Source organism: Neofelis nebulosa, chromosome 2 (genome assembly GCF_028018385.1).
Source record: "Neofelis nebulosa isolate mNeoNeb1 chromosome 2, mNeoNeb1.pri, whole genome shotgun sequence".
Classification (NCBI taxonomy): domain Eukaryota; kingdom Metazoa; phylum Chordata; class Mammalia; order Carnivora; family Felidae; genus Neofelis; species Neofelis nebulosa.
The window spans coordinates 201,179,447-201,194,540 of record NC_080783.1 but is presented as its reverse complement, the minus strand read 5'-3'; the positions used below and the strand labels follow the sequence as shown (position 1 = coordinate 201,194,540).

The 15,094-nt window shown below is 44.2% G+C and overlaps 1 protein-coding gene across 1 annotated transcript in view; it reads right to left on the bottom strand.

Annotated features, from left to right (window-relative positions):
* Positions 1 to 3,660: 3,660 nt before the first annotated feature.
* Positions 3,661 to 15,094, bottom strand: part of DNAJC8 (DnaJ heat shock protein family (Hsp40) member C8) — a 28,836-nt gene continuing 17,402 nt past the window's right edge. Inside the window, exons 4-9 of the mRNA XM_058718413.1 lie at positions 14,330 to 14,396; positions 13,713 to 13,807; positions 12,060 to 12,131; positions 6,504 to 6,595; positions 5,558 to 5,633; positions 3,661 to 4,488 (exon numbers count right to left, since the gene is read on the bottom strand). Coding sequence (XP_058574396.1) covers positions 4,366 to 4,488; positions 5,558 to 5,633; positions 6,504 to 6,595; positions 12,060 to 12,131; positions 13,713 to 13,807; positions 14,330 to 14,396 — 525 coding nt within the window. The 3' untranslated portion in view covers positions 3,661 to 4,365. The remainder of the gene's footprint in view (positions 4,489 to 5,557; positions 5,634 to 6,503; positions 6,596 to 12,059; positions 12,132 to 13,712; positions 13,808 to 14,329; positions 14,397 to 15,094) is intronic.

Here is a 15,094-nt window from a genome sequence, read left to right as displayed (position 1 = left end):
AGACTGCCTTTTCACCAAGCTTCCCAGGTGTTCTCAATTCTCTGCTCTTTCACTGAATGGCTTAGAGCAGTCACACCGGACAAGAGGGCCAAGGATCACTACCCACTGTGCACAGCCCTGTGCAGGCATCTGTTTTCCCTGATCTCCTTAACCCTCAGGGCAACAAGTTTAAGAGAAGAGGAAGCAGAGGCTCGGAGAAGGTTCAAGGCAACAGTCTCTGATGCCAAATACGGGTCTGTTGCCTCCACTTACAAGGTTGGTTCTTTTTTTTTTTTTTTATGTTTATTTATTTCTGAGACAGGAGTGACACAGCACGAGCAGGGGAGGGGCAGAGAGAGAGGGAGACACAGAATCCGAAGCAGGCTCCAGGCTCTGAGCTGTCGGCACAGGGCCCGACCCGGGGCTCGAACTCACAAGCTGTGAGATCATGACCTGAGCTGAACCCACTGAGCCACCCAGGCACCTCGGTTCTTTTTACAATAAACAGAATCTCACTAGAATTCATAGGACAGGAATGAAGAAAGTATTTTTACCCTCTTTTTACCAAAGAGGAGGAAGCTAAAGCCCAGAAGGGGGAAGTGGGGTGCCAGGATTTACAAAGTTTAGTGGAAGAGCAGACACTTGATAAGGTGGCTCCAAGCCCTTTCTGTGCTCATGCCTCATCACTCAGGGTCAGACGTCGCCATGTTTCTCAGGTGCATGAGAAGTACGGACTTCAGCAAGGGGGTAGATGAACCAGATTGCGCCAGGATGGATGCGGGAGGGGGGAGGGGGAGGGAGGGACCAGAGAGGCAAATCCTGCTTCACTGAACTTCCACTCTCAGTGCAGGCCCCGACTCATCCTCAGCCTCCCACGCTCTTACTCCTCCCTCCACTGGGGCCCTAGGGAAGAGAGAGGGGCCAGGAGGCGGGCCCTGGCTGAGGCCACAGCCACTGGGGTGAGGTGAGGTGGGGTGGGGTGGGAGCGTTTAGGTGACTGGACCACCAAAGGCAATGATTGACGCTTTAGGTGGTCACACTTCCTCTTAAAAGGGACTATTCCCACTCTACACATCCGGAAGCTGAGGCTCAGAGTCGAACCCCAAATGGCAGATTTCTAACCGTGCCTGTCTGGCTCCTCCGTTTCCCCTCTGCCCTAGGTGGTCCCACAGGCAGCAGTGACCTGCACAGTGGGGGAGGTGGGGGCAGTGGTTCTTTGCTCCCTTTTTCACAGCAAACCACAGGAGCGAAGTGGCTCAGCCGGCCTTTCGTTCTCTCCGGGCCCTGCCGCTCCTCCAGTGAGCCTTTCCTGCCCAAAGATGCTCTTGACCTGCTCACAGATGAAGAGGCTGGAGAAGCTGTCACAGCCACAGCCCTGCCCTGGAGGCATCTTGGCTAACACTGTCTCTGTCCAATGCCCAAAGCACTCCCCTCTGGGTGGGTGGGGGGTCATCACTGAAACAATTGCTCTGAACATGCTTATGGGAATGGGCTGGGATCTTGGCAGATCTTCCAGTGGGTCTGTGGCTACAATGTGCCAGAAAGGAAATGGGAAGGCTTTAGTCCATCTGGGAAAATAGGATGTCATGGCTGAAACCCAAATTTCTTAATATGACTTTCTGATGTCCCTGGTCTCACTTCACCTCACTTCTGTTTCCAAGCATGGCATCAGTTACCTCTGGGTCTTTGCACACACCGTTCCCTCCAACTGAAACATCTTTCAAGTCCCACCCGACCTGTGACGGAAACTTAGCGGTCCCTCACAGTCAATCTCCCTTACTTCCTTCCTTGCCAACAAAACTTTCCTAGAAATAGTAGGTGTTCAGCCCCAAGGGACAAGACCTGGTCTGTGGCCTGCCCATTCTCCCTTGCTGTTTTCCCACATTTACAGTTAGAGGTGGCCACGTGGCCCATCTTCTAGAAAACGACATCCTTTAGGGAAATTTTTGCTTCCTGGATGACTTCTTTCTGCTTGGCAACCGGAATGAGGCGTGGAGCTACATAATCTTCTATGAAGATTATGCGACAATAAGATGACAAGCCCTGCTGAGAGGATGGAGGGGAAGCATAGTAAGAGCCTGGTTCCTTGGTAGTACTCTTGAGCCCGGTACTGAAACTGCCAGCCGTCAACTTCCGTGAGCAAAATATACCCCTATTTGTTTATGCTAGTTATTCTTTTCAGCTGAAAACATTCCTGATGCATCAGCCTCTGGGTTCCAACTTTAAAAACATCACTTCCTCTAGGAAACATGCCTTTGCTCAAGCACAGGATCAAGGGACCCCTCCTGCGTCCTTGAGCAGTGGACGCATTGTACTTCTCATGATCTTTGCAGTCGCCCGCTCATCCTTGTGCCCCAGCAGACTGTGGTAGGCAGCAGGGCCCCATGGTGTTCACCATTTTATTCCTAAGCCAGCATATCTGTCGAATGCGTAAGACTGGGCCTGGCCCTCACAAGCCTGCAAAACAGTTGAAGTATGACAACGGCATAACCTCTAAGGCAGGCGTGGGAATTTACACACACATCCTGGAAAGAGATGGGTAGCACTTTGCCTGTTTAGAAGAGACGGCTGCTGTCCCCCGCACAGGACAGTCTGCATCACCTCATGACATGTATCAGTCTGCAGCATGATGGAACATTTCTCCCTCTCTGCCTTGGCCCACTTTCAGCCAGAGCCACATCCACCCACATCCTGTGCACAGATTCGTCCGTGGTTTGGACCGCTCAACTGCACTTGGAAGGGCAGCGAGACACCCAGGCTTTGGTCCCCTCCCATAGGGAAGTAAATCTAACGTGCGGTATCTCTTCATACTACAAGACAGTGTGCCTTTGTGTTTATTGTACCTCTTTCCTTGTCTATAAAACATTGCTCAGGCGTACCTGGCTGTTTCAGTCGGAAGAGGATGAGGCTCTTGATCTCAGGGTTTAGAGTTCAAGTCCCGTGTGGGATGCATAAATTACTCATAATAGGGGCGCCTGGGTGGCTCAGTCGGTTAAGCGTCCGACTTTGGCTCAGGTCATGATCTCACAGTTTGTGGGTTTAAGCCCCGCGTCGGGCTCTGTGCTGACAGTTCGGACCCTGCAGCCTGCTTCAGATTCTGTGTCTCCCTCTCTCTCTGCCCTTCCCTCATTCACACTCTGTCTCTCTCTCTTTCCAAAATAAATAAACATTAAAAAATTCAAAAGAAATTACTTAAATAAAACTTAAATTTTCAAAATAAAATTTAAAAACAAAACACTGTGCGAAATCTAGTTAAAAGTTACCCAGTTTCTCCTATCTTCACATTTTAGGTGCCCTCTATTTCCCACCTCACATCCCTCCCAAGGGCTGATCCTGTCTCTCATAACCTGCAGGACGTTTGAGTATACACTGTAAGCTGGGTGCTTTCACACGTTATTTCACTCAATCCTTAAAATATCAGTATCTTCATTTTACACACAATAGTAATATTGGCAACACCCTCTGAGCACTGTGGTAGCTACCTTATATGTGCCACGGCAAAGCCTCGTAAAGGCTGCCACGGCTACTCTATATTCCCATTCTGTACATGAAGAAACTAAGGTTCAGTGATTAAGTGGTAGGGAGCAGGTGAGGAGCAGGTCTGCCGAACTCCAAAGCATTTCAGAGTTGGGCCAACGGACCCACCCCTGGAATAATACCTAAGGAAGAGTACATCGATGGTTAGGGTATAAAAATTTATTACATATACAGAATATTACCACTAACGAATGCAGACAGGCTAGGACAGAATGGTGGTGGGTGGAAGATGGCTAGCTCTTTGGAAAGTGAACAGGTTTGGGTGGCTCGGAGCCTCATGCCACACGGAAAGATCAGTCAGAAGGGAGAGCACATGCCACACACTGTTGGGAGGTCAGGGCATCGAGTGACTGTTCTGTGTGCCCACCGCCTTCCCTGTCTGATCTGGGGCTTCGAAGGATGCCACGCCCAGAAGCAAGCAACTGAAGCAGAGGGGATTCCTAAGGTGGCCCAGGCTTGTCTCTGAAGTCACGGCAACACCATTTTAAGCAATATGTTTAATTGGATAATTTCCACAAACTATACACGAGGTTTCTAACCATCACAATTCAGTGAAGTACAAAACATTAAGTTACGGGCTGTGGGAAGAGAAGGCGGCACCCATGGTGGCACCTTCCAATCCTGGTTGGTCTAGGGGTGGGGGTGGGGTAAGGTTTCATTTTAAACTGAGCCCCTCATTTCAATGTACAAAAGAATTACTCTGATCGATATTAAATTGTATTGAAAACAAAATGGACTAAAAAGCAACTACTACTCTATGTTGGGGTGGAAATGGGAAGAGAGAATGAGTCCTTCGAAGCAGGAGGGGAGACAGTCGGGGGAAGGTTCTGTGGCCGCGACCCTAGGTGGTCACTCACGCTGCTCCATTTTTACTTTCGGTGGTCTCAGGAAGGTCCGATTTTTCTTCTCTTTCTTCCCCTTTGTATTTGCTTGGAAGTTCCGCCAGCTGTCCACACGACCATCTCGACTTTCCTAAGCACAAAAGAGGTTTGGGACGAGGAAACTAGCTGACGAAAAGGGCCTGAACCTGCTCTGCCATCCCTGCAGCCCAGCCCTGCTCAGCCCTCTGGAATAATCCAAAAATAGAACAGAGCAGAGCCTTTCTTCACGCTTCCATGAGCCCACGGAAAGTGGCATCCCACCCCCAGAAGGCACCATCAGCTATAGGCAGGAAGAGGAGGACAAAATGTGTAATACTCATCACAACATTTGCTGGAGATCGCAGGGCTAGATACTTAGCATGTGCTATTTCTAACCCTCACAAAAAGCTGCCCATAGTATGTAAAGTGCCACCACCATTTCACATCTGAACACACCAAGACTCAGGGGTTAGATCACTTTCTCAAAGCCGTATGGACAGCCAGCAGCAGAGCTGCTCTTTCCACTGTACCTTCCTTCTGCCCCGCAAAACTTGGACGGAGGCTCAAAGCCAGCACAAGGCCTAGAGCCAGTGATGCCGGGAGGGCCTCCAGGGTCTCTCTCCTGCGTATCAAGACCCCTATTCATTTCCTCTCTCTGCATATATGCAGGGAGACAGAAACAAAGTCATCAACTCTGGTTAGCCAATCCCTAGCCGAAGAGCTAAATGTTACAGAAGAAAAGACATCAGACGTTGCTCAATTGAGGAAACTGGCTGAGCACCTGAAGAATGTAACTAGGGTGTTAAAGAGGAATCAAGTTTAAAAGCCAGGACATCAGGGTCACAGGAACCTCAGTTTTTGCTAGCAGACCTCTAAGAACGGGGCTACTCCATGACTACCCCTAAACTAAACGTGCAAAGCATTTTTCTTGAGCCCACTTGGCAGCTGTGCCTTCCATAATCTCTAACCGTTCAGGGATCCTCCTTGCTCCCGCCAAGGCTGCAGAGCATACAGGCAGCTGAGCTAGGACTCAGTCTCCAAAGCTCCTGCTCTTCCCCACGAATTCCCTTTCCCTGACTGTCTGCCCCAGTCAGTTCTGGCAATGCCCCAGGAACCAAGTTTCCACACGGGGAAGTTTCCTTACTCTGGAATGAGAATCCCTGGCCACCTTGGGAACTTACCTCAAAGTTTTTCTGCCACTCCCTTTCTCGTTTGGCTTTTTCTTGAGCTTCAATCTCTTCTTCCCTTTGTCGCTTCCTAGGAAGAAAACCAGACCAGAGTATTGATATGATACCTAGAGACTCTCTTAACCATAAAAGTTAAGTCATCTCCCCACAGAAACAAGTATATCAAGTAAATCAATTCCAAGTATATCAAGTAAACCTAATTGCAGATTAGAACATGGGCAAGAGCTACAGGGCAAGATACAAACATCCCTATTACACAGACGGACACATATGGTTACCAAGGCCCAGCCAACAATAATCGTAAGTTATGGGCTCAGTCCAAAAGTTCCAGGCTCAGTCTGTGACAAAGCTATCTCAAGAACCCAGGTGACCCTACTTCAGTAGAACGACCATTATAATAGCAGAGGTTCTTACAAGAGGATCTCTGGACAAAACCCAATCCCAAAACAAGAACATTTCACACAGCCTCAACTACCAAAATGTAGTTACTGCTAAACACTAATAAACACTACAAGATACATAAATTAACCTCAAGATTTCTGAAAAGCCAGGGAAATCATACTTTGGGACAATAAGTGTTTTGTAAGTGATTACACTGTTCAATAAATACTACATACTCACCAAAGCTGCAGCCACTAGTCACACAAACGGTTCTGGCCTCTGCCCATTTAACCCCAAGAAATCAGGAAGAAAACATATAGCACTCTTGATTAACAACTCCCTAAGGATAGGTCTATTCAATTTCCCAAAAGTCAGAGAGAATTTCTTACCCTAAAGATTCAAAAGTTTGGCTGTTTCAGATAACTATTTTAGACAGTCTCTTAAACGATACACTACATCATTCCTTGATTCGATAAACTCTTCATGAGGAAAATCCCCAAAGACCAATTTTGGTTAATCTAGGTATTTAGATGGATTAAACGAATATTCTGATATATACCTTTCGTGCATCTCTTTGGCTTCTCTCTCTTTCCTTTTAATTTCCAGCTCAGCAAAGAGTTTCATGGTCTGTTTATATACTGCTTGTTTGAACTACAAGAAAATTAAGAAAAAAAGAAAATAAAAGCATTTTACCAGCAACGTGAATCAAGCACTTTTAGATGGCGTCAAGATAAAAGCAGATGCGAACCAGCAAGGAAGAAAGATTTCAGAGAGAACTACTTAATGATGCTCTCTCCTGAGAGATAAATAACATAACCACCCATGAAAATTTTCCACTTTCACCATGCAGATGATACATAGGAAACTTGCTCTGCTAAAAAGCACGAAAAAGAAAAAAATTCGATTTGTTTATCATAACCATGTTGGAGGGCCCTTTCCTCCAAAGAACTCTGAAAAAATAGCTTTCTTTCTTTTCACAAGTATTTCATCATTACTCTGTGCTAGGCACCCAGCCAGGTACTATGAGTTGCTATCAAGACCAGTCTCAGGCGTCTACTAACTATGGCAGGGCCACTGACGCTATTAGCTGTGTGTCTTCCACCACCCCATTATCTGTTCTCCTTCCACGTAAAGCCCCTTGTCTTTAGGTATCTGGTCACCCACTGTAAAAGCCCATCTTTCCTAGGCCTCCTTGAAGCTAGGTGTGGCCATGGAACTTAGCCTCCAGCCAACAGAACATAAGGAGAAATGATGCAGCAATTTCCCGGAATGTTCTTACAGGGAGTACGCTTGTCCCTCCTTGCCACCTTCCTCTATTCTATTTGGTACTTGGGTGAGGTGATGACACACCCAGGACCGTGAGGATGGGGGCAACAGCCTTGTTGGCAGAGCCACAGAGAGGAGAATGAGTCCTTGAATAACACATGGTCCAGGGCTGCCATACCAGGAGCCATCTTCCCAAAGACTATATTATACACGACAGAAAACAAATCACGGTCTTGTTCAAACCACCATCGTTTTGGGTCTCAGTTGTACACAGCTAAACTTACATTCTACTTAATACACAGACAGAAAAAAAAGACACAACGTGAGACAGAAAACAGGACTCGATCTTTAAAATGTTTTTTCTTCAAAATATGAAGTATTTAAAAAAAAATTTTTTTTTTAACGTTTTATTTATTTTTGAGACAGAGAGAGACAGAGCATGAACGGGGGAGGGGCAGAGAGAGAGGGAGACACAGAATCGGAAGCAGGCTCCAGGCTCTGAGCCATCAGCCCAGAGCCCGATGCGGGGCTCGAACTCACGGACCGCAAGATCGTGACCTGAGCTGAAGTCGAACACTTAACCGACTGAGCCACCCAGGCGCCCCATGAAGTATTTTAAATATACAAAGAAAAATAGAAAGTAACCCATCATGCAGATTTCATAGAACCTATATCCTAAAATCAGAGACACTGGAGCAAAGAGTAATGTGCAGAGAAAAAGGGAGGTAAAGGAATCCCAAAATCTGTCACTTCTTTTTAATACTGTTATCTGCCAGGCACTGCTCAATAAAAGCAATACTGACAACCCCAGTCCCTGATAAGGACAAACATCAAATGAGTGAAGGAGTCAGTCAGTCAGTCAGAATGAATATTTCAGTATCTTTAAAAAGTCCAAACTTTCTTGGATGGACAGTTACTGATTTTGAATATTTTATATTCTTTTGCTTTTTCCAAATTTTTTATCATTAGTATTGTTCTTATATAATCAGGAAAAAAACAAGACAACTTAAAAAAGTTATTAGGGGGGCGCCTGGGTGGCGCAGTCGGTTAAGCGTCCGACTTCAGCCAGGTCACGATCTCGCGGTCTGTGAGTTCGAGCCCCGCGTCAGGCTCTGGGCTGATGGCTCGGAGCCTGGAGCCTGTTTCCAATTCTGTGTCTCCCTCTGTCTCTGCCCCTCCCCCGTTCATGCTCTGTCTCTCTCTGTCCCAAAAATAAATAAAAAACGTTGAAAAAAATTAAAAAAAAAAAAAAAAAAAAAAAGTTATTAGGGTTCTTGGGGCAGCTGGGTGGCTCAGTCGGTTAAGCGTCTGACTCTTGATTTCAGCTCAGGTCATAATCTCATGGCTCATGAGGTAAGAGCCCCAAGTTGGGCCCTGTGCTGACAGTGCAGAGCCTGATTGGGATTCTCTCTCTCTCCCTCTCTCTCTGCCCGTCCCCCCCCCCCCCCCGCAAAAATAAACATTTAAAAAAAAAACATCCTCAGGGTGCCTGGGTAGCTCAGTTGGTTAAGCATCCGACTCTTGGTCTCCTTGGTTTCCGCTCAGGCCATGATGTCGCAGTTTGTGAGGTCGAGCCCTGCACTGGGCTCTGTCCTGGCAGAACAGAGCCTGCTTGGGATTCTCTCTCTCCCCTTCTCTCTCTGCCTCTCCCCCCTGCTTGTGCTCTCTCTCTCTCTCAAAATAAATAAATAAAACTTAAAAAGAAAACAAAAAAAAAACCCCTTGCTTTAAAAAAAAATCCTTTAAATAAAATTTATTTTAGAAAATGCCAGCATTCTTTATTTTTTTTAATGTTTATTTATTTTCTTTTTTTTTTTGTTTTTTTGTTTTTTTGTTTTAAATGTTTATTTTTGAGACAGAGAGAGACAGAGCATGAATGGGGGAGGGGCAAAGAGAGAGGGGGACACAGAATCGGAAGCAGGCTCCAGGCTCTGAGCCATCAGCCCAGAGCCTGACGCGGGGCTCGAACTCACGAACCATGAGATCGTGACCTGAGCTGAAGTCGGACGCTCAACCGACTGAGCCACCCAGGCGCCCCTAATGTTTATTTATTTTCAAGAGAGAGAGCGCAAGCGGGGAAGGGGCAGAGAGAGAGGGAGACACAGAATCCAAAGTAGGCTCTAGGCTCTGAGCTGTCAGCACAGAGCCCAATGTGGGGCCCAAACTCACGAAATGCGAGATCACGAACTGAGCTGAAGTTGGACGCTTAACCAACTTGCCACCCAGGTACCCCTTTTAATTTTTTTTTTTAATGTGTTATTTATTTTCTGAGAGGGAGAACGTAAGCAGGGTAGGAGCAGAGAGAGGGGGTACAAAGGGTCTGAAGCAGGCTTTGTGCTGACAGGCTGACAGCAGCGAGCCCGATGTGGGGCTTGAACTCACCAACAATGAGATCATGACATGAGCTGAAATTGGATGCTCAACCAACTGAGCTACCTGGGTGCCCCCAAAATTAGGGCTCTTAACAACGTAAAGGACCAAGGAGTATTTTTAAGAGAGTCTTCAGAAAAGACCAAAGAGGGACACCTGGGTGGCTCAGTTGGTGAAGCACTGGACTCTGGATTTTGGCTCAGGTCATGATCTCACAGTTGTGAGAGAGCCCCGAGTTGAGTTCCATATAGGGTGTGGAGACTGCTTAAGATTCTCTCTCTCCCCCCTCCCTCTGCATGTACATGTTTCCTCTCTCTAAAAAAAAAAAAAAAAAAAAAAAAAAAAAGGGGGGGGGGGCACCTGGGTGGCTCAGTCGGTTAAACGTCCGACTTCAGCCCAGGTCACGATCTCACGGTCTGTGAGTTCAAGCCCCACGTCAGGCTCTGGGCTGATGGCTCAGAGCCTGGAGCCTGCTTCCGATTCTGTGTCTCCCTCTCTCTCTGCCCCTCCCCCATTCATGCTCTGTCTCTCTCTGTCTCAAAAATAAATAAACGTTAAAAAAAAAATTTTTTTTAATAAAAATAAAAATAAATTAAAAAAAAAAAAAGGAGGAGGAAAGGAAAGGAAAAAGAAAAAAAGAAAAGACCAAAGAGGATAACTGTAGAGAAAGGAAGAGAAAGGAAGATTGAGGAAATGAAGAGAAAAAACTAAAATACAGGGACAGAGTACACCCTAAACAGATGGCTAGTGCATAAGGTGACCGACTTAACAGTTCTCAAGCAGAAGATGGGGCCAGTCACTGTCAGGAAAATCACTGAAGCCACTGAAGCAAGAATTGTAAGCAAGTTTCCGTAGCAAGACAGTTCTCTTGTATAAATCTTTTTTTTTTTTTTTTAAGTTTATTTATTTGAGAGCGAGAGAGAGAATGAGGTAGGGGCAGAGAGAGTGTGAGAGAATCCCAAGCAGGCTCTACACTGTCAGTACAGAGCCCAGTGTGGGACTCAAACTCACGAACCGTGAGATCATGACCTGAGCCAAAATCAAGAGTCAGATGCTTAACCTACTGAGCCACCCAGAAGCCCCTATAAATCTTTAAAAACAAGATAAGTACATGGTGACTTACTTACTGACCTAAATTGAAGCAAGATTAAGATGACTTTGAATTTTTCAGGCTAGGAAGGCAATCGGACACAAATATCTAAGTAGAATCTCTCGCTCAACTAATCTCCACTAATGAACTCAATGGATGAAGCAATGCTGTTTCTCTGTAAATTATTACCTGAAGCACAATGAGCACTCACAGCTGGTGGAAAGCCGTTTACTAGCTGTTTAGAGTCACTTGTGGTTGCTCCCAAAGTGGTTTATGACAGTTGCAATTACTACCATACTTATGAGATTTAAATATCACAGAAAATGTTTTTAATGTTTTTTTATTATTTTTAGAGAGAGAGAGACAGAGGTGAGTGGGGGATGGGCCGAGAGAGAGGGAGACACAGAATCTGAAGCAGGCTCCAGACTCTGAGCTTTCAGCACAGAGCCCAATGCGGAGCTTGAACTCACGGATCACGAGATCATGACCTGAGCGAAAGTCCAATGCTTAACCAACTGAACCACCCAGGCGCCCCTACCACAGAAACTGATGAATGTGGTTATACAAATAAATGCTTGTGGTATCTTTTTAAACTAAGTGAAATGCTTTAGAAAGATTCAATAAAAATAAGTCCCTAAAAATATTGCTGTTGAATTAGATACAGGAGAGACATCTGGAAAAGACTGAAAAATGAATCCTCTGGGTGGGCTTGCAGTTTTGAAGGCCTTAGCCTGCTGCGGCCTCTCTTACCCAGCAAAGCAATAAAGCTATTATTCTTCTTTATCCCGTCCAAAAAACCCAAAGTCCCAAAAATCAAAAAACAATAAATCATATATAGCTAGGATTTTCCTCTTGGTTTCACAAATACCTAAGTTTTCAACGTACTTCAAAAAACATTAAAAGTAGAAACTATATGTGTGAGCCCCACATCGGGCTCTCTGCTGACAGCTCAGAGCCTGGAGCCTGCTTCAGATTCTGAGTCTCCCTCTCTGCCCCTCCCCTGCTCGTGCACGCACATGTGCATTCCCTCTCCCTCTCTCCCTCCCTCTCTCTCTCTCTCTCTCTCTCAAAAACAAATAAAACATTTAAAAAAAAAAAAAGTAGAAACTACGGATAATGCTTGGTATGTATGTTTTATACAGTGAAGTCAACTGCAAACTCCAATCAGCAGACACACACTCAAAGAAAAAGTCATAGTCCTATGGTTTAAAAAAAAAAAAAAAAAGTGAAGCTTAAAGAAAGGTGAATGGACATACATTTAAATACTTTAAATTAAAACCAAATGTTTCTAGCATGTATGCACCATTTTTTAGGCTTCCTTCTCTTTAACCCACCAATCAATGAGCTCAATCACATGAGATAAGGTGGTTTTTCACATATTTCACTCACCAGCTCAGGATCATCCTCCTCCACATTTGTAGGTTTTCCTTCCTTCTTTAATTGCTTTTTTCGCTCTTTCACCTAAAAAAAATTTTTTTATCAGTTGAGAATATCCATTAAGCTACACACATATAACATGTGCACTTTTCAATGGATATAGCATACAATAAAAGGTTTACATGGAAAAAAAAAAAAAAATGAGCCTCTTCCCCTCCCCTCCAAAACAGCAATGCAGTTAAAGGAGAACTAGGAATCAGGGGTCCTTCCTCTAACCTCATCTAAAATCCAATCCACCAGGAAGGATGCAAGAGGACCAGCAAGGAAGTTGTCCCCAACTCATGCGATCCTAGGCCAGATCCACAGAACCTTTGATACATTGAACAGATTACCCATTAATCTTTTGTGGTTTGTAGTTATGTGTTTATAGCAAAGAAACTACATTTGTCAAGTTTTATAAGAAGCTACAGAATTTGTGGCATTAAGTGTAACTGTTTCCAGGTATTTCAAAAATTGCATTATTGATAATTCTCACTGTGAAACCCCCTTAAACCAGTAATTTTCATACCACATTAACTGTTTGTTTGTTTGTTTGTTTGTTTATCATTCTGGCCACCATTGAGAGCTAAAAAAAAATAAACATACCCATTCACATAAGAATGTCATTTCTCTATTAAATAACCATTTACTACAGCTCCAGCAAAAAGCCAGTGTCTTCCAAGCTCAGAATGGCCCTACTGCCACCTTGTGGCCAGAAAGCCTGAGGATGGCTCCTTTATAGGCAAAATAAGAGGAAAAGTAAATACCACAGTGATTTAAGGAGAACTTGTCAGGTCCTTCCCTGATTTCTACCAAAATTTTGCCTACAGGTACCACTTCCAACACATGACCAGCAAGATAGACTTATGGCCATCTGTCTCTTTTTTACCCATTTTCTTCATCTAAATTGGACTCATTATTACTATTACTGGTTATACAGTTCTATTTCAGATTCCAAAGCTCTTCAAAGAAAAGGTCACACCCATATTCACTCCCAATTGAAACAGCTCTTACAAATGGCCTCACAATTCTTGCCCCAGCAAGTAAAAAATAAAAACAAAAACCTTTCTTACCTCAAGCAAGCCATCTTAACCCTTCCCACCACTCAGGAGATTTAGGTAATGCAAAAAAAAAAAAGCCAGCTATAACTCAATTTATTTTAGTTGATCCTTCCCAACCCTGTTATTAATACAGATATACACCTCCTCCTATTAAAAAAAAAAAAAAATTACTCATATCCCCTTGCCAGTCTTTCCTCAAGCCCATGTTCCAACCCCTTCACTGAGACAAGAATAAAAATCCAGGGTCAAGGATCACCATGGCTGCTCCACTCTTCCACTCTCAGAAGTGGGTAACGTGACAACACGTGACGAGAGGGCAAGAAAAGCCCTCTCTCCACAGCATGCAGCTGGTAAGGAAAAGAGGTGGGAGCAGCCTCCTAGCCACTCCACACCCTGAGCTCTAAGGCACAACACTATTCATGAGCACCACAGCAAAGTTACAGAGACCACATAAATGGTCACAAATTGCACCAGTAGGTATTGCCAGGTTAACATTTACCCTCCTGCAAGGTGCCCAGGGCTTGCTAATACTTCCTGTAAACACAGCAGCACTATAAATACTTACAGTGTGTTCCACGTATTCTTTTCCTGCCTGAATTACATCCAGGGCCCTCTTCTTTTGTTCCTGATCCAGTAGCAACTTGTAAGCTTTGTCCACAGCTAATGCAAAACATTGAAATTAACTGTTTCTGCAAACACCCTCTGAAAGTCTGAACTATACTCAGGCAGCGTAAACGGACTTGTGCCATCTAAAAGCATTCCCTATTTTGTTAAATTATTTATTGTTGTTAAGCTAATTTTAAAACATACAACTACAGCAATGACTTTCCTTGAGAGCCTTGGAAAAAATTAAATATACCCTCAAGACTATATACACCACAACTAGATTTAATTCAGTGATAAAATACTTCCAATTATTTTTGTTGTTGTTCAAAGAAGAAAAATGATCCTATGCAGTAACAGTCTTTGTTGGCACATAAAAGTTTTAACAAGGCAAAGTTAAGATCTGTCTCTTAAACAGCAACATTCTGCTTTGCAATGACAACTGTTCTACTGAAAACCACAGCTTCTTCATCACCAGAAGACAAAACTGTAACATTCCTTCCTTGATCCAGGACAAGGAACAGTTAGTCTCTAGCGCTGATAAAAGTTTTAGTCAGGAGCAGGTAAATTTACAAATACCTTCAAAAGCCTTTTGTGCTCTGTCAGCATCATCTTGGTTTTTGTCAGGATGCACCAATATGGATAACTACAACAAGGGGAAAGTTAGGTTTGTCAATACGAGGAACATTTAGTAACTCTTCACCTGCATCATGCCTCCTTCCAACCAAAAGCTCTAAGGTATTTTAGCAAAAAAGACTGTCAGCCAGAAACATTTTTTACAAATTAGTAAGTATCATAAAATGTGCAGAAACACTGGTCCTTAGAACTCAAGCACCAAAAGGTAAAATGCTGGGAAACATTTAGGACTTTAATCACAAAGTCGAGAAGAAATATAAGCCAAGCATTACAAGGATGCTGTGAGGATGAAGAAGACAGACTGAAAAGTACCCAGTTCCTATTATGTTCCTTATACTGATAAGCACTAAGAAGGCTAAAGCACGTATGAGACATCATCTCTTTCCTAAAAGAACTTTTAAAGTTGTGGTTCTCTAAGGAGGGGGGCGGGGGATAGGTTAGATAGGTGATGGGGACTGAGGAGTGTACCTGTTGTGATGAGCACCGGCTGATGTACGGAATTGCTGAATCACTATATTGTATGCCTGAAACTAATATTACACTGTATGTTAACTAGAACTAAAATAAAAACTTAAAAAAAAAAACAAAACAAAACAAAAAACATTAAGTAGTAGTTCTTAGTTCTGGCTATGCTCCAACCCTGTAAAGCTTTTTAAAATATAGGTCTACTTGCTACTCTCAGACCCTCTGAATCAGTCTCTGACATCT